General features: G+C 38.8%; 1 protein-coding gene across 2 annotated transcripts; it reads right to left on the reverse strand.

The window, feature by feature from the left end:
• Positions 1-844: 844 nt before the first annotated feature.
• Slc16a4 (solute carrier family 16 member 4) lies at positions 845-22,126 on the reverse strand. 2 transcript variants are annotated; one of them, XM_075981653.1, is made up of 9 exons: positions 21,933-22,126; positions 20,841-20,944; positions 15,753-15,885; positions 14,666-14,809; positions 14,377-14,538; positions 12,143-12,661; positions 10,350-10,561; positions 9,221-9,314; positions 845-1,867 (listed from the first exon to the last, which is right to left on the reverse strand). In XM_075981653.1, exons 2-9 carry the CDS (start codon positions 20,910-20,912, stop codon positions 1,716-1,718), a joined length of 1,488 nt encoding a protein of 495 aa, XP_075837768.1. In that variant the 5' UTR covers positions 20,913-20,944; positions 21,933-22,126; the 3' UTR covers positions 845-1,715. The 2 variants fall into 2 exon arrangements, with proteins under 2 accessions (XP_075837768.1, XP_075837769.1); XM_075981654.1 differs by having other exon boundaries at positions 1,622-1,867; positions 14,377-14,457; positions 21,933-22,072.
• Positions 22,127-22,390: the final 264 nt, after the last annotated feature.

The raw sequence follows: 22,390 nt of genomic DNA on the forward strand, positions 1-22,390 counted from the left end.
AGGGAGGCCAAAAAAGGGTGTAGCATCCCCTGTATTTGGAGCTAGAGATTGTATATGAGCCACTATGTGTTATAGATATTGGAACCTGGATTGTTTGGAAGATCAGCAAATGCTCTTAACTGCTGAGCTGTCTCTCTGGCCTGATATTCTTATTTTTGTTTATGTTGTATATTTAAGTGTAAAACCCTGTAGCTGGTTATGGTAATACAAACCTGTAATTCTAGGAAGTTAAAGCAGGATTGTAGATTTAGGGCCAGCCTCACCCTGTTTAAAATAAATAGGTGTCTTATTTAAATAGGTCTTATTTAAAACCTACCTTTTAAATAAGAGCAACTTACTGTCTTTGAGATAGCTGAGATTTCAGATTTATTTGGTTCCAAAGTTTATAACAGGCCTTGGAAACATCTTGTTGATATTACAAACTAGAGAAAATTGAAATGTGAGCTCATAGAGTCCTCAGTTTAAAGCTAGACAGAGCTGGAGATGGATCTTACTGGTGGTGTACTTGCCTGTGCTGCCAAGGGTTCAGTCTCTAGCACTGTAAAAGAAGTTAGGGGAAATTCCACAAGTTGGGAAAGTTGTTCCATCTGAGTATTGAGTGAGCCAGATTGTAAGTAAGTGGTAAGTTTGAGTAGACCTGGTCAGAGAAGGCAAACTTCTGGAATTATAGCCGATGGCAAAGTTTGCACAAAGGCTAATTTGAAAAGTATCAAGATGTGGAACCAAATTTAAACTTCAGTTTAGGGTTTTTCTTTATTAAGGAATCAGTAGATGTTTGAAAGCAGAGAAGAGTGAAGGGTGGAATAATAATAGTTGGAACATTCTGAAAAATGTTAAGGGATTTGTATTGCAGAAAATGGTTTTTATTTTGGACACAGTTCATAATGCGTAGCCCACACTGGACTCCAAACTCAATTGTTCTCACTTTAGTTTTCTGACTGCTGGGACTTCTGGTATATGCCACCATTCCCTGCTTAGAAAACCCCTATTTATCCTTTTAAAGACTACCCAAACAGCCAAGAGCTCATTATTCACAGGCAAGAACCATTCGTTACTAATTAGCTATAAATGACCCACACCTTTTGAACAAACATAGTTCCTCTTAAAGCCTCCTTTTCAACTTCCATATGAAACTTAGAGCTCTGAAGAATCATCTAGATGCTTTATATAAATATTTTAGATAATTAAATGTAGTGAAAAGATAACTGTTTAGATGGGCAGTCATACCTTTCAAATGATTTTCAAATAAAGATTATTTTATCAAATTTTATTTCACTAGGAAGTTAAGAGACAAAATAATTGAAGATTATTTATAATCAATAAACAACAATACATTATTTTTGGAGGGGATATACCATTTTTGTCACTATGAAAGGCTTTATTCGGATTCTAGAGCTCTAGTCAACCAATTACTATATTAAAAAAAAATAGTTTACCGTTGTCACATTTTGGTGACAGAATTACCATAGCACAAATGAAAGTTTGTATTTATTATAGGTACATTAAGATTTTCATTTAATAGGTCAGATAGCTGCTTCAACTGATTTAGTTTTTAGCCTATTTGATTAAGTACCAACAATCGGACATTTCTAGCAGTGCTAATAAAGCAAAAAGGAATCTTAAAAATTATATGGCTTACTTTCTCATTTTTACAGAGATTTTTGTTCTACGCTTTTGTTTCCAGTGGCTTGTTTGGATTTTCTTTCGTTAAGCTCTCACTTGATTGTAGTCCTTCGAAGGTCAGGCTGTTGGCTTTTCCATCTTTCAGCCAGTGGTACAAAGAAAAGGGAGACTGAAGAGAGGAGATAGCAGGTGCCGGAAAAGTAGAAAGAGCCTGTGTATGTCTGTGTGTAGTCATATATCCAGCCTGTAAGGAAGGAGTGGTTTCTGTTAATGAAGTGAACTTTTCTGTTTGTAATTCTCAAGCAACTCTTAGACTTTGAAGAAAGAGGCCTCATCTTCCCAGTCTGTATTGTGAGCCACTGGATTTAATACAGCTTCTCACTTGTCTTACTTGAAACTGAATCACTTTCATCTAAGTAGAAACTTGCATCATTAAAAAAGTCATTGTGGACTCAGAAACATGTCTTAGGGTGGAGATTGGAGAAAATTAGCACCTCGTTTTATGATACTCTTACAAGAAGACTATTGTTTTCTAACAAGAAAGTAATCAGAACTTTCTTTCCTTTACTGAGCTAATATTTGAGTATTTACCATGTTCCTGAAAACAGGCTATGCATCAAGAACAGTACTGAGCCAAATAAACATGGTCCCTGCACTAATAAAAGTTTACAGTTTAGTGGGAAAATAGATATTAACCATTTTAACTATGTATTTGGTAAGTTCTATGAAGGGAAGACTTGGGAGTTATGATATCACATGAGAAGGAACTGTTTGATAAATGTGCTGAATGAATTTTTCTAAAATCTAAATAGTCCATGTGAGAGCACACACATGTGTAGACATTGGATCAAGGTCCTGATGCATGGTAGGCCATTGAGCTGCATTCCTAACTGAATGCTCTTTAAGAATGTAAAAAGCCTTGCAGTCTTCACATCAATGGCACATACTAGAACTTAAGTAAAACATCTTAAAAATAATAGCAAGAAGTGAACATTCAAATGTCCGTATAAAAGTCTGTAATGTAATGGTGGTAGCACACTCCTTTAATCCCAGCACTCAGAGGGTAGAGCCAGGCAGATCTTTTTGAGTTCAAGGCCAGCCTGCTCTACAGAGTGACTTCCAGGATGAATGAATGAATGAATGAATGAAATTTATGTCCTGGCAATGCTGAAGCATGCATGTACAGTCCATATATGGTGGTTCTTTTGAATTTGTCCATATTGGGTTTCATGAGGACTCTTCCTCATAAGGGCACCAGATCTCTTTACAGATGGTTATGAGCCACCATGTGGTTGCTGGGAATTGAACTCAAGACCTTTGGAAGAGCAGGCCTCTTTACTGCTGAGCCATCTTTCCAGTCAGGATCTTTGTGTTATATGCCTGTGTGGTTCTGGGTTAAGAGATGATAAACTGATGAAGAGAGAGGTAGGAATACTCAGTGCTTATATGTTTTAGCTGTTCTGCCTGCCCCCGACTCATTTGGTTAATTGTTTTATTGCCTTTTCTTCATTCTCTTATTTTAGCTGTGACAGGGTTTGGGGTTTTTGTTATTTAATTCTGGGGATTGAACCCAAAGCTTCATGTACATACATGCTAAGTGTGTGCTTTACTGCTGAGCTACACTCCAGTCCCTTTTGTTTTGATAATTTGTATTTCCTATTTTTAATGTAATGTATACGTGGAATATTTTATAGCCTTTTAAATTCAGCTAACTTTAAGGAGTTTATTGATTCCTTACTTGATTCTCTCATTTAAATGTTTCTTGGGGGTAAGTTGAGGGAGTGGAGTAAGGTCAGCTCGGATGAGTCTTTGTATTCTGTGGATGTGACTGACCTCTGACTTTCTAAAAAAATAGGTGACTAACCTGAGCTATGGAATTTTCTAGAAAGGAGGGAAAAATGGAACAGCAACCCCTCCTCTTATGCATATATATGTGTTTACTGTGAATTTCTGAATGGGTATCAAATTGTTAGCATTATAGGAAAAAGCTAGGGGTTCTTGATAGTAATGTAAATAGTGCTAGTAACTATCAGGAGAGCAAAGGTGAAAGTGGGTTCAAGAGAGTTGTTTATAACTTTGCTTTTCACACACCTTTTAAAGAGAATGTTATGTCTGAAACATTAAGGTATTAAAATATATTTATAATTGAGAAGGGGATCATTTGGCATATTTCAAGCTGGATGATGTTCTATTTATACTTGGTAATTGAGATACCAGTATCTTTAAAATTCTAGTTGAGATCCAGAGCCAAATATATAACCCTTAATTTTTAATGATGGGACAAAGGTTCAGTACTCCAAGTAGATGTTTTAAGACCTATCAAGCTTGAATTTTTAACTCACCTAAAAGTCACTTAAATGTAAGCTTGTTTATTGTGACTAATAAGGATTGATCTTATCTAGGATACCTAATATCAGAAGTATTTTAACATATGTATAATAAGCTATCTTAGGCTTGGGACCCAAGTCTAAACAGAAAACTCACTTGTTTTGTGTATACTTTATATACATAGCCTGAAGATAATTTTTAAAATTTACTCATTTTATGTATATGTATTTTACCTGCATTCATGTATGTATGTTTATGCACCATATATGTGCTTGGTGCTTTAGAGGACATTGGATCCCATGAGAGTGAGTTATGGATGGTTGTGAGCTGCCATGTAGACGCTGGGAACTGAACCTTGGCCTTAACTGCTGAGCCATCTCTCCATCCCCCCTGAAGATAATTTTATATAATACTTTTACTATTTTTGTACATGAAATGAACTTATGGTAGGAAATTTTACCATTGTGACATCATGTCACTACCCTCAAATATTTATTGTTTTGAATTTAAAGATGTTTAACACACTTTGTATGTGGTTTTATGAATTATGAAAAAGGGAATATATTGTTCTAAGAGGTACTCATTACTATATCTTTCAGAATTTGATTGTCAAACTGAGTTAGGAATTCTATTAAGAGTTAGAAGCCAGCCTGGTCTACAAAGCAAGTTCCAGGATAGCCAGAAACCCTGTCTCAAAAAACAACAAAAAACCTGCTAGGGGTTGCTAGATGGCTTAACAGGTAATAAAATGGTTCTTGCTACAAATCCCGATGGCCTGAATTCCATCTCTGGAACTCATGATGGAAGAAGAGAACTGACCCCACAGGTTGTCTTCTGTTCTCCACACAGACAGTATGGTATGTGCATGAACACACACAAACTCACACAGTGAGTGAGTGAGTGCTCAAAAAGAAAGAAAAAAACATCTGTTAGGCTGGCTGTTACGTTTCCACTTATCATCATGTTAGGATTTGAAATAGACCCTGGAAGCCCTTGATCCCAGAATTCCTTGATGGTCCTTCAACTGTGAGGTTGAGAATTCTGAGACTGAACTTTTCTCTGTTGGGTAGGAGATATAGTGACAAACTTCAAAGGTGTATGGACATACTGATTTTATTTTATTTCATTTCTTTATGTTGACATGTGGATCTCACCAGGTAGCCCTGGATGGCCTAGACTTCTAGGCTGTGTAGACCAGGATAGCCTCAGACTTACAAAGATCTGTCTGCTTCTGCCTTTCAAATACTGGAATTAAAGGTATGTGCCACCTTGCCTGGACAGGCCCTGATCCTTTTGCTTCTCAAGGACACTGGTTGGGTACTGCAGTTTTATCTCTTACTTTGGTTGTGTTGTAAAATATTTATGTGTTCTATATGTGTGATGATATGAATAAATCTTGGGAAACATGGGTTAGCAAATTCAAGCCTTGTAAGGTTGGAGCTCACTAAAGGCCCCAAGATAGAAACTTGCCAGAAGATTTATCAGGATACTTAAGCATTGGCTCTCTGTGCTCTGTTTTATTAGAGGATTAGCGTCTGGACATCCAGTCTTTGCAAGGGCAGAATGATAATTTTCTCCTCTTAAACCACAATAGAGCTATTTGGAATTTATTACTGATGTTTTCATAGATATTCATCAATCTTAAGAACCCTGAGTCAGAGTAAAGCTGGGTGTGGGGTTGGTTTTGACATAAATTAACCACCTAATAATGAACAGTTTACTTATTTTCTTCAGTGTTAGTGTATTCCTGTTTATTTATACAGGCAGGGAACTTTGCTCTTTTCTCACTTGTCTTCCACTTACCCCAGTCTTCACAGTGGATCTATAACAGACCAAAAGATTGAGCTATTTTGTTTTCTTCTAATAAATTCTTAGGCCTCAGAGAACTTCTCTGTTAATAGGCATGATGAAACTTTAAAGGTTAATTTGGTGGAGCAAGGATAGAAGTTTTGTTCAGTATTGTACTTGATGATAGACTGGAAGTAGGGATTAACCTGTCCGTTCATGACATAGCTTATTTGTTAGAGGGGCAGAGACTTCCTTGGATGGATTGATTTTATATTTTATCCATTTTCTTTTCCTATAATACACGGAGCTAGAAAAGATAACCAGTTACCCTGTTATTTCTAATTTACAAGGTTGAAATACCTGAGAGGGAACAGGATTAGAACTTTTTCAAGCAGGGCATGGTATACTCGCCTTTAATCTCTGCACTTGAAAGCTAGGAGAATCTGGAGTTCAAGGTCACTCTGTACTATATAGCAAGTTCTAAGCAGCCTGTACTATACAGAGAGACCCTGTCTTAGAAAATCAAAAAGAGGGGCTGGAGAGATGGCTCAGTGGTTAAGAGCATTGCCTGCTCTTCCAAAGGTCCTGAGTTCAATTCCCAGCAACCACATGGACCACATGGTGGCTCACAACCATCTGTAATGAGGTCTGGTGCCCTCTTCTGGCCTGCAGGCATACAGACAGAACATTGTATACATAATAAATAAATAAATATTTTTTAAAAAAAGAAAATAAAAAAGATTAGTAAATATTTAAAAGTTTCCTTAGAGGGCCTTGAGAGAGTGAAGAGTCTTATGTACTGAGTTTCAGCAAACTAAAGTTGCTTAGTGGTTACTGCGTGAATATAAGAAATCATCAAACTAAAAAGTTTAGGAGAGTTTTTAAAATATTTGTGCTTGATTTAAGTATTTATATGTATGTGCATAATGTATTTGTTTATTGGGAGTGGGGAATAGTGGGAGAAGGGAGGACGATACTCGGTTTTATTATTTTGTAGGTAGCTAATCAAGCCTTCTAATTTTAAATGAAATAGCATTTAATTTTGAGCTCATGTCTAATGTTTTATAGTCACGATTAGGAATCTTAGGTAATATGGTTAATGTCTGAGTTATGTTTGAGAATATGATTATACTTTTCAGCTTAAGTTGTCATCTGTAATATTGTATCATTTGTTTTTTAGCAAGGGTCTGCTAGAAATATAACAAAGTTTCAAATACTGTGTTTTCCCACAACTTTTCAAAGCTACAATCTTGGTGCTAAGGTGGAATCCTGGAGGCTCTCTATCAGCAAGACACTGACAGGTTTGGGTGTGCCTTGACATCTAACCTACAGTTTGCTAACCACCCCCAGCTAGGGAACTGAGTGTGATTTGGGCCATATTCTTAAATAAAGTTGTATTTGTTACTAGTTACTGGAAAAGGATAGAAGGAATCTGGCTGTAGTGGGCAGGGGTAGTGTTCTGTGGAGGAGTTCAGGAGGATATGTTTTTGGCTTTTTGGCCTTCAAATTTTTGTCCTATGTTAAGGAATTGTGTTGCTGTTACATTTCTCATATTCATGATGATAAAGGTATATAAATGATTTTATTTCCCATGTATTCTATTTATACATTTTTTTAATTGTGTATTTTTTTTAAAAGGTTACATCGGTTCTATAAGCTTCCTATGTTTTTATCTTTGCTAGAATTATTAAAATGTTGTATAGAACTAATGTTTTTTTCTTTTTCATTCCCATACAGGAAGGAGAAGTTTATTGTTTATGTATTCACTGTTACCAATTTAAAACAAACATTTTTTCTGAGGATTCACTGTTTGCCAGATTCCTACTTAAACATGCATATATATACTCTTTTATAGGACTTTCAGCTTTTCATTTGATATTAGATATGGGTAAGTAAAAATGAGACTTGTACAGCTGTGAAGATTACCAGTAAACGTTTAGAGTTAACGGTGAACACAGTCATGTAATTTCCCACACCTTTTAATAGTCAGGTACTGTTCTGGATTTCAAGTACTAGTAATTGAACCTAAGGCCTCACACATGTTAAGCAAGTAGGTCTATCACTGAGCTACCTCTCCATTCCAGAGAACTGAGTTACTTTGAAAACAATCGTTGTAGTGTGTGGTTTTTGTTTTGTTTTGTTTTTTGGTTGCTGCTAAAGTCAGAACTTGGGAAGAGATCTAATGGTCTTTATAAATCCTCTTTATCATTTCATAGAGGAATGACTTAAAGAAACAAGACTTGCTTCCACGAAACTTCTCCTTTTAACAAGGTGTTTAGCCACATAACATCATTAGCAATGAGACATTCTAAGTTTAGTGTCTTATAATCTTGAGATACCAAGAGCAACTCTGAGACAAAAAAAATCTATATGAGCTTTTAGCAATAGCCTGATTACTACCCGTTCTGCCCGTTCCCTAGGACTAGTGGATACAAGTATCTTTCAGGAGCTCTATGTTTATCTTTACATATAGTTCTAAGTATCCTAGACTTTGAGTAAGAAAAGGCTATAAACATTTTTTTCTGACTGATGGAAAACAAATATTTTATAATGCATTAGGTGTGCTCATGAAACAAAAGTTTCACAATAAAGTGATTCTGTTTTCTAATTTACTCTGTTGTAGTCTGTTCTTTTTCATTAAAAAAATAATAGAAGCTGAGAATGGTGGCACATGCCTGTAGTTCCTGCACTTAGGAGATGAAGGCAGGAGGGAGGATTAAGACTTCAAAGCCAGCATCCTCTAGGTAGTAAGTTTAAAGTCAGCCTGGGCTGCATGAGACCCTGCCTGAAAAGTAAATAAACATAAAAAATAACGTACAAACTTAATATAAGTGGTTTTTGTTTTTTTTAATGATAGAGCAGAATTACTGTTTCAGTTATGGTCTGAAAGTAGCAAAAGTGAGGGATGGCTCAGTTGGCAGATTATTTGTCTAGCATGGATGCCCTGAGTTTGATTCCATCCCTACCACTGCATACCCCAAGTAATTGATTCCACACTTGTAATCACAGGTGGGAACGGGAAGATCACAAGGTCCTTAAGGTTCCTTGGGTTCATGGGGAGTTTGAAGTCCACTTGGGCAAATGAAACCTTGTCTCAAAAACAAAAACCATTTAAAAATAGTAAATTTTAAGGTAAGTTCCTTTTTGTGGACACTGCAAATACTTGGCAATCAATAAGATCAAATATATTGACCCTTTGCCTGTGACAGTAACATTTAATCCTGTGCCCTAGGGTAATTTTTTTTGTGCAAGTAGTCAATGTTTTAATTAAACCAGCAAGCAGACAATATCATTTAGGTCAAACTGATTATTTCCAGTAAAGTAAAATAGCACATCTACAGAATTAACTCTCAGATTTTCCTGTATTGGTGATCAGGGTAGAGGGAAGTCAAACAGCATTTAAACCTGATTCTGTTGCCATTGGTCTTGGATTCCTATTTTCTTCTTTGAAATTTGCTTAAGAATATGACTTAGTTGTTACCTGCTATCGGTGGTCCAGAAAGGACAGCCATTCCAGCAAAGAAACTGGCATATCCCAAAAACTTGTGCACTCTAGAATTCTTAGACAGATCGACCTGCAATTAGAATTCAGTGTTAATGAACATCTCCGGTGTCGTATGTTTACAAAGGGGTGACAACGTTTTTTTTTTGTTTTGTTTTGTTTTTGTTTTTTTTAAATCTTAAACTAAATGGTTTGATTCCTGGGATGATTTGAATAACTTTTTGCTCCCAGTGTTAGGAAAGGGAACAAAAGTCAACTAGGGAACAGCACTTTGGCTAGGCAAAGTAGTGTTTTCAGTTTATTAGTGGGGTACGTTGGTGTTTGATTTATGTAGTTCAGGAGAGTATTTACCTCCCAAACCTTAGTAATTTTCCCATTAGGAAATAGTATTTTGGCAGTCTGCACTTAAAGTAATAATTGGATCTACATACGGCTGACTACCAGCCATAGGTTTATAAGAAATTTAGTAACACAACGAGCTGATTTCAGCCTTCAGAAGCTGGAATTTTGCCTAAGCCTCATACACTGTTCTATAAAACTTTAAAAAATAGTTCAGTTCCATTTGAATTCAGGATTTAAATCAGTTTACAATAAAAATGAAGAACTTGTCAAAACCATGTCCTTAACACAGAAGCCACATTTGTTAGACTTACATGCTTGTGTTCTAGTAAGAATCAGACATCCCTGGAGCCTGGAGGGGAGGAGTGAACAGAAGACCATTGGAATCTTTCTGATCTCTGTTCCTTTTCCAGTTCTATGAGCTAATCCTCAGCTTCTTTTCCTCACATGGTAAGATAAATAATGACAGGATATAGCTAGCTATAGAGTTTCTGAGGTCTCATGTAATTTTTGCTTTGTTTTCCAAGGCAGGGTTTCTCTGTAGCTTTGGAGCCTGTCCTGGCACTAGCTCTTGTAGACCAGGCTGACCTGGAACTCCCAGAGATCCGCCTGCCTCTGCCTCTCGAGTGCTGGGATTAAAGATGTCACCAACGCCCGGCTTCATGTAACTTTAGTCATAAAAATAATACAAAATTTGAATTCTCTTTTGGGAAAACTGTTACTGAGCCTTGTATTGAGTGGTTTAACATCAGTGAATGAGTCTACTCACCAGTACTGGGAGTATCAGTGCCAGGTAGCCACCAGCAAAAATGGCAAAAAAGATGGTATAGGCCATAAGGAGTGGGAATGTGGTGGCTAGAGGAGCAAGCAGGTTAGTAACACCACATAGAATGAGGTAAAATTTATGGTATTGATACTTCTTGATCCAGTTTTGATCAGCAATCCATCCAGAAATAAGCTGACTGACTGTCTCAGTGATACCTGGAACAGTAAATACAAAGTCAGGCAATCTTTGTTTCCTCACACCCTTTGTAAAAATGTCAGTGTATAAGCACATCTTTCTCCAAGTAGTAGCACTCTGTTTTGAGGCCAGAATACATGAAGGAAAAATGATTTCATACTGAAATAGGATATATAAATTACTTCCTCTTCTAAACACATTTAATAAAATAACAAAATGCTGCCTCCAGCAGAACATGAAACCATCAAATTCCCATGTGTTTTCTCATTTTGTGTGGAATCCCTGCTTTAAAAAACAGACATGAGCTGAAGAGATCTTACAGCTTCTTAAAAGAACTTGCAAGTGAGGATATGAAACTTACGTGTCAAGAGGAGTCATGGTAAAACATGGGAGAAATTAAAATCTTATATTAAGAGACACTGGAACTTATATTTGTTTATGAAGCTTTGGAATTTAAGACTTCCAAAGGTTATTGTAGTTTGAAAATATGTGAGAAGTCTAAAAATGTCATTTGGGACATAGGTGGTAAGGTGTAATGAGCAATGACTCAGAACCACAGTTTTTCACTCAGCATTCTTACCAGTTATCTTGTTACAGGACAGAGCAGTTAAAATACCAAAAGAGCAGCATGAAGCCAGGTGTGGTAGCATGGGGAGGTAGGGCAGCTCTGTAAATTCAAGGCCAGCCTACTCTGCACAGTGTAACAGCAGTTTTGACTGAAGCACATTGAAACTAGGTGTCCAGCTTTGTAAGGGCTTGGCTAGTAAGAAACCTGTTGAAAAGTTAAGTTGAACTACTGAGAATTGCTGGGTTAGAGCAAACCAAGATTCGATCTTACCCCTTTTCATTTGTTTCAGACTCCTTGTTTTGTTTAGGTGTCTACAACCTAAATGTACAACTTAAGCATTTGATCTTACAACATTTTGTAATTCCATAAAAATAATTGTATTTTTCTAATTTATGTTCTAATTTACTTTAAGTATGAACCTGTGGATTAGTGACTAATTCAAGGGTCATATTTATCTCATGATTATTTCAAGAAGAAATTACTTAACATCAAATACCAATAGTGTGGACCTGGCACTACACTGAATTGCACTTATTACATCCCTAATACAGCTGTGAAAGAAAGCAGTGCCTTACACCTGTCCTATAGATAAGAAAGGAAATCCTGGCACAGAGGAGAACGTCTTGCCCAAGGTCACACACAGCAAGGAAATCCAGGCAAGACCCTGACCTGGGAAGTTAAGCTTCAGAATCCATCTTTCCAGTTACCATACTGTTTTCTAGCTGAGATTTCCTTCTTCCCAGACTAGTTGTTGACAGCACCAGCTTTCTGAAATTTTCTGCCCAAGAAGTAATTGGTATCTACTGTGTTAGACACTTGAAAATGAGTAAGGTGAGTTAGGCCCACTCAGATCCCCGATCGCAGTTGACCGATCTGCTTAGCCGCAGAGGACTTGCTTCCCTAGCCTTCCACAGCCCACTCGTGATTGCTCTTGCTATTTCCCTCCATTCTCTCCTTCAGTTTTAAAATAAAATTTTACCAAGCTAAGTTTATTTTTCCTTCTAGGTAGGAGGCTTGAAATAGATTTTCTTACCAGCTACAGATACAAGGTAGGAGGCATCCATTATGTCAATTCCAAGAGTTTTGGCTCTGGCTACTAGGTGAAAAGTAGGAACGAAATAGGCTAATTGACTGAGGAGAAAAGACCAGGTAAATATATAGAAGAAAGGATTCCTAAAGAGAGAAATATCTAAAAGATTTTGTTTACATTTCCATGAAACAAACTTTTTTTGGTAACTTTTGTCATTGCTCATAAGTGACAGTCTGTTCCTGTGAGGTCCATTGCCGAACTCTTCACTTTGATGTTCTAAGACAGTTAAATCTTTAGTCAGTTGTTCAGATTTCTTCATAGAAATGTTTTGGATACAAGACTCTTGTGTCTCATTGCAGTATGATGTTTCTGTCCTGTCTGATGCCTCTGATCCAGTCGCAGACAAACTGCTACCTTTGTTTTTGATACCAGAATTGTTCACTGTTTCGGTGCGGATGGGCCTTAAGAGCATGCTGGAAGGCACCAAATTCAATGCAATAGCTCCAAATAATATAAGAGCACCTAAGTGGAAGAGAAATTGAGAAGATAAGAATACTCTTCAGTTCGTGGTACTTTATAGGCTCAGAAGAGACCAACAGACTTAGTCCAATAATTCTTGAAAGTACTACTTTGCTTCCCATGTTTACTTAAAAATCCATTTTATTTATGTCTGTCTGTCTGTCTGTCTGTCTGTCTGTCTGTCTCTCTCTCTCTCTCTCTCTGTGTGTGTGTGTGTGTGTGTGTGTGTGTGTGTATGTGTGTACATGCATGTGTGTGGCCCACTGAAGCCAGAAGAGAATTAGATCCCCTGGAGCTGAAATTCCAGGCAGTTGTGAGATGTCAGATTGGTCATCCGGAAGAATAAATAGCAAAATGCCTTTAACTGCTGAGCCATCTCCTTCCCTGCTTCCATAATTTAACTGAAAGCATTTAAATCTATTAATAGTATACATGCTGCAAAAAATGAAATACTTTGGAGATAGAAAACCAGAAAGTTGGACCAAGAAGTCATGAAAAGGAAGGGGGGGAGGGGTTGAAGGTGGGTTGATAATCTGAATGACTCAAAATTACAATACATTCTTAATGGTTATTTTAAATATATTGCAGTGACTGGATTTTGGTGTAGGAAATACAGAATTAATCAGTGAGAATCATGGGGGAAACATTAGGAAAAGAAACAGTCTTTCAGTCTGATATTTTTTTAAACACTTTTGAAAGAAGACATGCTAGTCTTGCCCTAGATACTGAGTGTTTGATTGGTTTTGGTGTGTCCTGAACAAGTTATGACGTGTCTTTGGAGAGAACAAGCTATGTAGGCTTTCTTAAAGGTTTGTCAGCTGAAGATTACCATTCACCATGAGATTACTGAGTAAATGCTCTACATAGGAAAGAGTCAATACAACAATATAAAGACAGAAATAGACATGAACATTTTAAAGAAAATACTTCAGAAGTGGTTTTGTGAAAAATTCTAGTATATATATATATATATACACACACATATATATTATTCATATATATATATGATTGTCCAATCAGAGCCTAATCTTTTTACAAATACTTTCTTCATATAATCTATTTTAGTGAAGGGTTAGAGGAAAAGGAGAAGAGCATTGTTTTTCTGAGGGCCTTCCAGTTGGCTCTCAGGCATTGAATTCCAGAGAGTTCTGAGTGAGCTAGCAAAGCCTCCAGGCCATGGAAGATCTATCTATCTATCTTTCTTTCTCTCTCTCTCTCTCTCTTTCTTTCTTTTGTTTTTTGAGACAGAGTTTTTCTGTAACTTTGTAACTTGTCCTGGAACTAGCTCTTGTAGATCATGCTGACTTCGAACTCACGGAGATCAGCCAGCTTCTGCCTCCCAAGTGCTGGAATTAGAGGCCTGCACCACCTCCCAGCCGTTTTCTTTCATGCTTTTTAAGGAAGGAGATGTTCTTCCATTCAGTATCATCCTTATTTCCCCTCTCATTATCAGTGCTAGGGATTAAACCCAGAACCTTGTGTGTAAGTACTATAGCAACACCTGCAAGTGTTTTCACTTTGTGTGGTATGGTACCTCATTTCCTTAATCCCAGCATTGCCACAAGTTTGGGGCCAGTCTTGTCTACATAGCAAGATCTGGACTCGCCAGGGAACAAGGAAGCAGAATTTATTGGTCTCAAAGCTTCACTCATCATCAAAGGGAAGGGGGAAACATTAACCTTTTGGTGTTGATAGTTTAGAAACTTAGACTGACTCACCTGTCCAGTCATAAAGATCTATCAGGAATTTTGTGAAGGGTGCCAGCAGAAACGTCAGTCCCATTCCAGAACGGGCAATCGCTGTAGAAAGACCCAATCGTTTTTTGAAATATTTGGTAATTACCACAGCAGCTACTTGGTACAAGAAAGCAGATCCCAATCCTAAAAGAAAAGTTTGAAATTACTTTCTTATTAGGTTATTGGTTACCAGATCACATAATCTATTTAGGAGCCTTGGGCAGTAGAAAGGTTTCTTGTTCATCTTTTATAGTCTCTTCACAGTACTCACCAGGTAACAGTCCCATAGTCACACAAAGAAAGGGAATGCTTGTGGCCCAACTGCTGACCAGATAGCCACCAGAAACAAGGAAAGTCCCAAGAATGGAGGTAGGTTTTTCTCCAAGTATGTCACAAATAATAGCAGCCAGGGGACCTTGAGAGAAGAGAGTGCTACGTTAATGTGTGGTGATACTTTTTAACAAATAAAGCTTGCCTGGAGATCAGAGTACAGAGCTAAGCCACTAGAAACCAGGGAGTGGTGGCTCACACCAGCACTAGAGAGGTGGAGATGGGAGTGATGATTGGGCAGAGAGGAATAAAAGGCGGGAGATGACAGGAGCTCATTGCACTCTGAGTTTGGTGAAGACAGATGCAGTCAGGAGATGCAGTCTGAGGACAGAATTGCCCCTTCAGTCTGAGCATTGGTAGAGATAAAAGAACTCTAGTGGCTGCTGGCTCTGCTTCTCTGATCTTCAGCATTAACCCCTATATCTGACTTTGGGATTTTATTATTACTACCAGTTAGAATTCGTGCTACATTAATGTTCTCTGGCACTCCCTAGTCCTTATGTGTGATTTGAATGAATGTGAAGAAGACAGGATAACTGCTTTAAAGTATTGTATATTCAATAAAATAAAATTTTATTTACACTAATGGTGTTTGTTTTGTGCAAAGTTGAATCACTAATCTCCGTATTATCATATTACTGAATTAGAACTAGAAGAGAAATTGGTTTAATGTTTGTTTTTAATATGATCACATAATTAAAACTGAATGGTTTCATTTTCAGGTTGAGGACTTGGCTCACAGGACTGAAAGCCTTACCAGACTAGAAAGAAACAAGGGACGAAAAATTCCATTCATGAATCAAATAGTTGGATTTTTAATTCCTGTTTAACCCTAATTTTCCCAACTTAATTGCCAGGTTAAGTAGAGCTTAAACACTGGCGTCTCTTTCAGTATTACATACTGATATTAATGCATATTAATAAGTAAAGTTGAATGTAACAGTACTTCAACCTTAAAGGAATGATGGTGTTGTCAAGACCTTTGTGGTCGTTCTCTGTAGGAAGCAAGCTTGTTGCCAGTTTCATACCTGCAGAGAAACGGAGTGCTGACATGATGGATCCAATCCAACCAATTTGCTCTGAAGTGCCTTCAAACTCTTCTTGAAAGACCACAAAGAATATTGCAAATGTCTTGGTCATTGCCATCACAAACACATTTACCTAAACCAAAGCATATCAGTCCTTGTTAGGTAGAAAGCAGGCTAGTGCTATTACCAGAGGTTCTATTGCTCCAGCGTTTCAATACTTACCTATTTTTCTTATTGGTACTTTTTGGTTACGTAATGGGGGTGAGAAGCAGTTCATTCCTCTTTAAAGTGGTGGGACATGGCCATGAAAATATAGACTTGAAATCCCCATTTCAAGTCTGAAAAGGATGTGTGTCACCATTGTTTTATAGATGAGAAGTTAAGAGATAAAACAAATGGGCAATGATGGTCCAGACACTGAGGCTTGTATCCTAGACTGACACCAGATTCACCACTACTCTTGTTTTCTTGTATAGCAGTCCAGGAGGTTGCTTATTCCAGATGCCTTTGGTGGGGACTTTCTGTTTGGATAGATACTTCCAGAGGACCCAGGTTCAGTCTCCAGCACCCACAATCTGGCAGTCTATTATAACTTTCCTCCAAATAAAAAACTAGCAAATTGGGCTGGAGAGATGGCTCAGCGGTTAAGAGCATTGCCTGCTCTTCTAAAGGTCCTGAGTTCAATTCCCAGCAACCACATGGTGGCTCACAACCATCTGTGATGAGGTCTGGTGCCTTCTGCCGGCCTGTAGGCATACACACAGATAGAATATTATATACAAAATAAATAAATATTAAAAAAAACTAGCAAATTGTGTAAATGTCAAAATAGAGTGTACTTCTTATGAGCAAGGACCACCAATGTGAAATGTCGTTTTGTAAGCTTTTTTCCTGTGTGTGTGAGCTATGTGGTGATGATATCCACAGAATGCTTATCTGGTTTGTGTGTGTGTGTGTGTGTGTGTGTGTGTGTGTGTGTGTGTGTGTGTGTGTGTGTGTGTTTGAGAAAGAGTCTATGTATGTAGTCTTGACTGTCCTAGAACTGTGTAGGCATGGTTGACCTTGAACTCACAAAGGTCCTCCTGTCTCTGCCTCCCAAGTACTAAGATTAAATACCTGTGCCACTGTAACCGGCTTACCTCTGTTCTTAATCATCTGAATATGGCTTGCTCCTGGTCTCCAGTAAGAACGTTTCTTTGTTTAGATTGTTTCTTATTCCTTCTAACTCTAGCATTGGGGCGTGACCCCAGACTGTTATGTATTCACTGAGTCTCAGGAAAGGAAAGGCGGAACTCCTGCATTTCCCCAGCCAGCTCTTTGAACTTCATAATTCATTTCTATTGGGACTCAAAAAAATACTAAAGACTTATCCCAATGTCTGTATTTTCCCTTCATTAAGCAAGCAGACTCCTAAATAATTCGTGATCTTGTGTCTTGGATCAAGTTTGGTAGGTGTTGGTCCTGCTTCAGTCTTCATCGGCCTTTGTAATTGTCTCACTTCCAAATCAAGCAAAAACCTAGGAATGGTCCAACCCCTAATTTCCAACTTAAAAGCAGTCTTTTGTTGTTTTGGTTTTGTTTTTTTGAGATAGGAGTTGTTGTTTTTTTCTCTGTGTAGCCTTGGCTGTCCTTGAACGCTCTGTAGACCTGGCTGGCCTCAAATGCAGAGATCCACCTGCCTGTGCGTCCCAAGTGCTGAAATTAAAGGCAAGGGCAAATACCAACTGGCAAAAACAGTTAGTTATATTAGACCCATAAGAATACTAAGTGGTTCTTACTCGTTTGTGTGTTTTAGATCAGCCTTGACTCATTTTGAAATCACTGCCAGTTGTTAGGGTCACTTTTAATTAATAACAGTTTCTTACTATCCCAGACCCTTCTGTAGTAATAGCCTAGCTTGTCCTGACCTTCACAAACAAGTTTCTTCATAGTCTGTTGATTCTATCTATCACAGTAGCCCACTGAAAACTGAAGTTCAGTAGCTTAGTGCCCTTCATCTAAGAGCTCTGGCCAAGGTTATCAGAGAGTTGTTTATTGCTAAGCCAGGAGATTGTTCCCATCTCTATTGTGTGATCTCAGCAGTGCCCATGCATCATTTTTCTCTGATAATTTCTAGACATTTGCCTACTTCTATGCTTTTTCCCAGTCTCTGAATGATTCCATTCATCCCGCATTGAGTCCCCCCAAGATTTGTCCTGTTCCTCTTTTCTCTGGTGGTTTTAAACAGTGTATCTTGGAGACACAGGTTGCTCTACTTCAGATGCATATAGACTATATCAAGCCTGTTCGTGGGTCTAAGCCCCTTGGACTCTGTTCAAGATTAAGCCATTCTAACTGTTCAGAGTGTTTTTTTCCTGTTCCTCCTAACTTGAGTGAATGGCATTCATCACTCACCAAAGTGCTTCAGCTAACAGCTCTGGACTCTTCATATTCTTTGCTGTGCAGGTTCCTCTCTGCATCTTAGCCTGCCCTCTTGATATGCTCAGATCTGTATTTTAGTTATTCCTGGTGTTTTCCCTAAATTTGGGGCCTTGTTTTCTTGCCTATGCTGCAACTTGTCCAATAGATACCCTGTGTCTAGATACAATCCTCACTAGTCCATTCAGTAATGGACTAACCACCACAGATGTAACTCTAAAATACTTTCCTGATTAACTTGCCTCACTTAAACTTCATAACCTCAGAACAACCAAAATCTGTTATTATTCTGAGATTATCTCACCGTGCTGCCCAGGCTAGCCGTGGACTCATGGTCCTTCTGCCACTGCCTCCCAAGTGCTGAGATTACAGGTGTGCACCACCACATTTGTCCCTTAACGTGTTTTCTATAGCCTCTCTGCACCTCTGACTTCCTCTACCCTCTTGTTTACTTACAAATGTGTCTGTCTATCAGATTATTCATCCCCCACGAGCAGGTATTTAATGAATGGCTACTGTGTTTCTGGCTGTATAATTCAGAGAAGGCATATATGTCTGGTAAGACATACTAAACACAGAAACAGTTATATATAAAGTCTGGTAAGTTGCAATGTAACCTTCCTATGCCTTTGTAGGGGAGCTTACAAAGTACACAGAGAATTTTTTTCACTATTTCAGGAGTTTAAGTGTTATGGGAAAGTAGTCTTGGTAATTCATTCAGAAATAAACGCAGTGGCCTGTAAGGATGCACGTTATCACTGTGAGCAGTGAGTTGGCCCGAGTTCATTGTTAACAGTTTGCTGTATCTTTTGTGCTTCAATAAGCATCATCATATTACCCAAACAAGATGTTATTAACCTGCTTGTGAGGTGCCTTTTCTTAGCAGTAACTAATCAAATAACTTGCTAGCCATTGAGAAAAATGTAGAAAAAAGTGGGAGAACCAGACTACCCAACAATACCAGCACCATAAACCGTGCTTTGAGAGGAGGCCTAACCAGGCAGGGATCTCAGACTTAAGGCATCTTTAGTTTCCCTGTTAGTAATGTTTCTATGTAAGGGGAGGAGAAATGCTAGTCTTTGGTAATGAAGCCAGAATTTAGCAACGTGTGCTTTGTTGTTTTATAATACACAAACCTTAGCTGAGGATCTCTGCCTTCTTTTTTTTTAACCATTAGGGAGGGGTAATACATTATGTTTTCCCACCTCCAATTTCATACAGATGTTACTCACCAGTACATTGGGCTCCCATTGTGTGGGTTGTTTGTTGCAAATCTAAGCAGGGAAGGAATGTCAAGAAAGAGGTGTTTTTGTGAGTGTGTCTCAATGTTGATAGAATGATCTAGGGATGCACAGGTTGAGGCACAGCTGTGGATGGGATCCATCAGTGTTTGGAATGATCTAGGGATGCACGGGTTGAGGCACAGCTGTGGATGGGATCCATCAGTGTTTGGAATGATCTAGGGATGCACGGGTTGAGGCACAGCTGTGGATGGGATCCATCAGGGTTTGGAATGATCTAGGGATGCTCGGGTTGAGGCACAGCTGTGGATGGGATCCATCAGTGTTTGGAATGATCTAGGGATGCTCAGGTTGAGGCACAGCTGTGGATGGGATCCATCAGTGTTTGGCACGCTGACAATGCACATCACCACTCTCTCACATAGCAAACCCAGCAGTTCTTGGAGATGAGGGTAAGGAGTCTTAGCTTTACAATACATGTCAGATATACAATGTTTATTCTAGTTTAAGTTATTGGGGGGGGGAGAGAGATGTGGGCAGCAGGCGGAATGTTCCCAATCCCTATCAATGAAGGAAGCTGTCTCAGTTGACTTTCTATTTCTGATTAAATACTTGAGAAGAAAAGGGTTTATTTTAGCTTACAGTTTATAAATTACCATGAAGCCGGACAGGAACTGAAGCAGAAGCTCTGGAGGAATACTGCTTTTCCCAGCTTGCTCAGTTTGCTTTCCTAAACAACACAGGACCACCTGTCCAGGGGTGGCAGTGAATGGGACTCTCCCACATCAATCATTAATCAAGAAAATTCCCCCCACAGACTTGCCTCCAAGTCATTCTGATGGAATCAATTCCTCAGCTGCCGTTCCTTCTTTCCAGATGTGTAGGTTTGTGTCAGGTAGACAAAAACCACAAAGACTACTGTTAGAATTACTGTGGACATGTTAGGCTGAGTGGGCACTTAATTTTGAGATAAGGTCTTGCCAGGTGTGATTGCCTGGCCTTGATCTCTCAGCAATCATTTTGATTTGGTCTCTTTGAATGCTGGAATTTTAAGTATTATAGTCTCCCCCCTGGCAGGACTGATATCGTTCTAGAAATGCCCAGTGATGGCCCTAGTATAGTAAGAAATGCCGTGTCCCCAAATCCCAATTGCCATGCTGCCAGGGCAGAACTGCCAATCAAGCCTGGAGCATTCTCTGATTGAGAGATCATAGACAGAGGAGAGGACTGGGTAAGAACATAAGAATGTTTCTACTTTCAAGAGAAGCAGCTCAGCTGGCTTTAGCTGGGTTGGCCTTTGATCTTAGTAGTTTGGGGGAAGTTCCTGGCTGCCTGTTTACTCAAATCTCATTATTTCTGAAGTGATATCTGTTAGGCTTCAAGCTTTTCTCCAGACAGTTTAGCAGCTTGAAAGGGGAGAGAAACTTACCAGAAAAAAATGCAGCACGATCATCCATCCCCATCCTCCATCCGGGGCTTTAGCCTTTTCTCCCCTGTTCATTGTGCTGCTTCCTTTATGTTCCAGACAGATCACTGTGGCAGATCCAAAACAGTTGCTTCAGTAGCCAAGGAAGTGATCTAAACTTACATGGGTCTCTCTCTTCTCTTCTCTCCCCCCCCCCCTTCTTTCTTTAGTTGTTTTTAAGATCTGGTCAAGCTTTGTAGATCTGGCTAGCCTAGAACTCATGGCAGTCCTGCCTTCTCCTGAAAGCTGGGATTATAGGTGTGTGTGGTTAAACTTTTAAATTTTATTTTTTTTTCTCCGTGGTATAAAAGCAGTTGTTCTGGGATTATAATAGCTACTCATGTTCAAAATCTCCACCACCTATAGGCAATTCTTGAGGAAGCCTTATATTGCCCTTCCAGTTCTGCAGACCAATCCTTAACTTTAAAGGAAAATAAATGGGAGTGGTACCTTGGGTTTACACAGCCCCTTTATATGGCATTAGGTATTTTAAAGAACTAGATACCCCAACAAAGTACATTATCTCTTTCTTAACTGGATACTAGATCAGGAAAAAAAATTGGGAAGCCCACTTGGGAAATATGAATGAACTGAAATAGAGGGTACTATAGAGAGGTTAAATATTCTGGGTGTTATAGTGAACTTAGGAATAATCTGTGGGAGACTAGTCTCCACCTTAGGAGAGAGATGCTAGGAATTCAAGATTAGAATGTCATAGTATGCTACCTTCAAACAGAGTTGAGTAAGTAAATACCTATATATTGAGAAAGAGTGAGAGGAGAATGTATGTGTTTTGAGGAATGGGTGTTATCCCTATTTCCCATGGTTAAAGCAGGCTGGTGTGTGTGTGTGTGTGTGTGTGTGTGTGTGTGTGTGTGTGTGTGTGTGTGTAACATGTTAGACGATTAGGCTGGACAGAGAGATAACCAAGGGTGTGCGCACGTGTTGTGCGTGTGTGTGAGACATCGGTTAGATGATTAGGCTAGACAGAGCGATTCCAGTTATTCCAAGGCCCCTGAAAAAACCAACCCAACACCCAGTTCATTTTTACCTTACCTTTAAGGATGTGTTCTTCAAATGAATCCTCTTTAGACAAGAAAATTGTGGAGGAAAAAAAAAGTTACTTTTCCTAAAATGTTACTTTTTTTTTCTAAGGTTTTTCATTCCGCTGCTTGGTGAAAACAAGCAGGCTTTTGTGTAGTCTAACAGAGCAGAGTGGTTCAGGCACTCCTGCCGGTGGACTTTACTTCCTGAGGGAGGAGGAAAGGCGGTGTAACTTGAGATCAACTCAGGCCAGCCTTCCAGCCAGCCCACAAAGTAGACGTTTTCCATCACTGGTCAGAAGTGGTTGGAGTAAGCCAAGGAGAAAATCCTCCTAGTGACATCTCAAGCCTGCTGGGGGTGGGAGAGGGGGAGGGAGAGAAGAACTGACACAGGGAACCCTCCAGATTTTTGAAACACTTGTCCAAAGTTCCTCAGGAAGTCTCAAGACCAGTTTATAAGAGAAACAATTC

The sequence above is a fragment of the Microtus pennsylvanicus genome, chromosome 7 (genome assembly GCF_037038515.1).
Source record: "Microtus pennsylvanicus isolate mMicPen1 chromosome 7, mMicPen1.hap1, whole genome shotgun sequence".
Lineage (NCBI taxonomy): Eukaryota > Metazoa > Chordata > Mammalia > Rodentia > Cricetidae > Microtus > Microtus pennsylvanicus.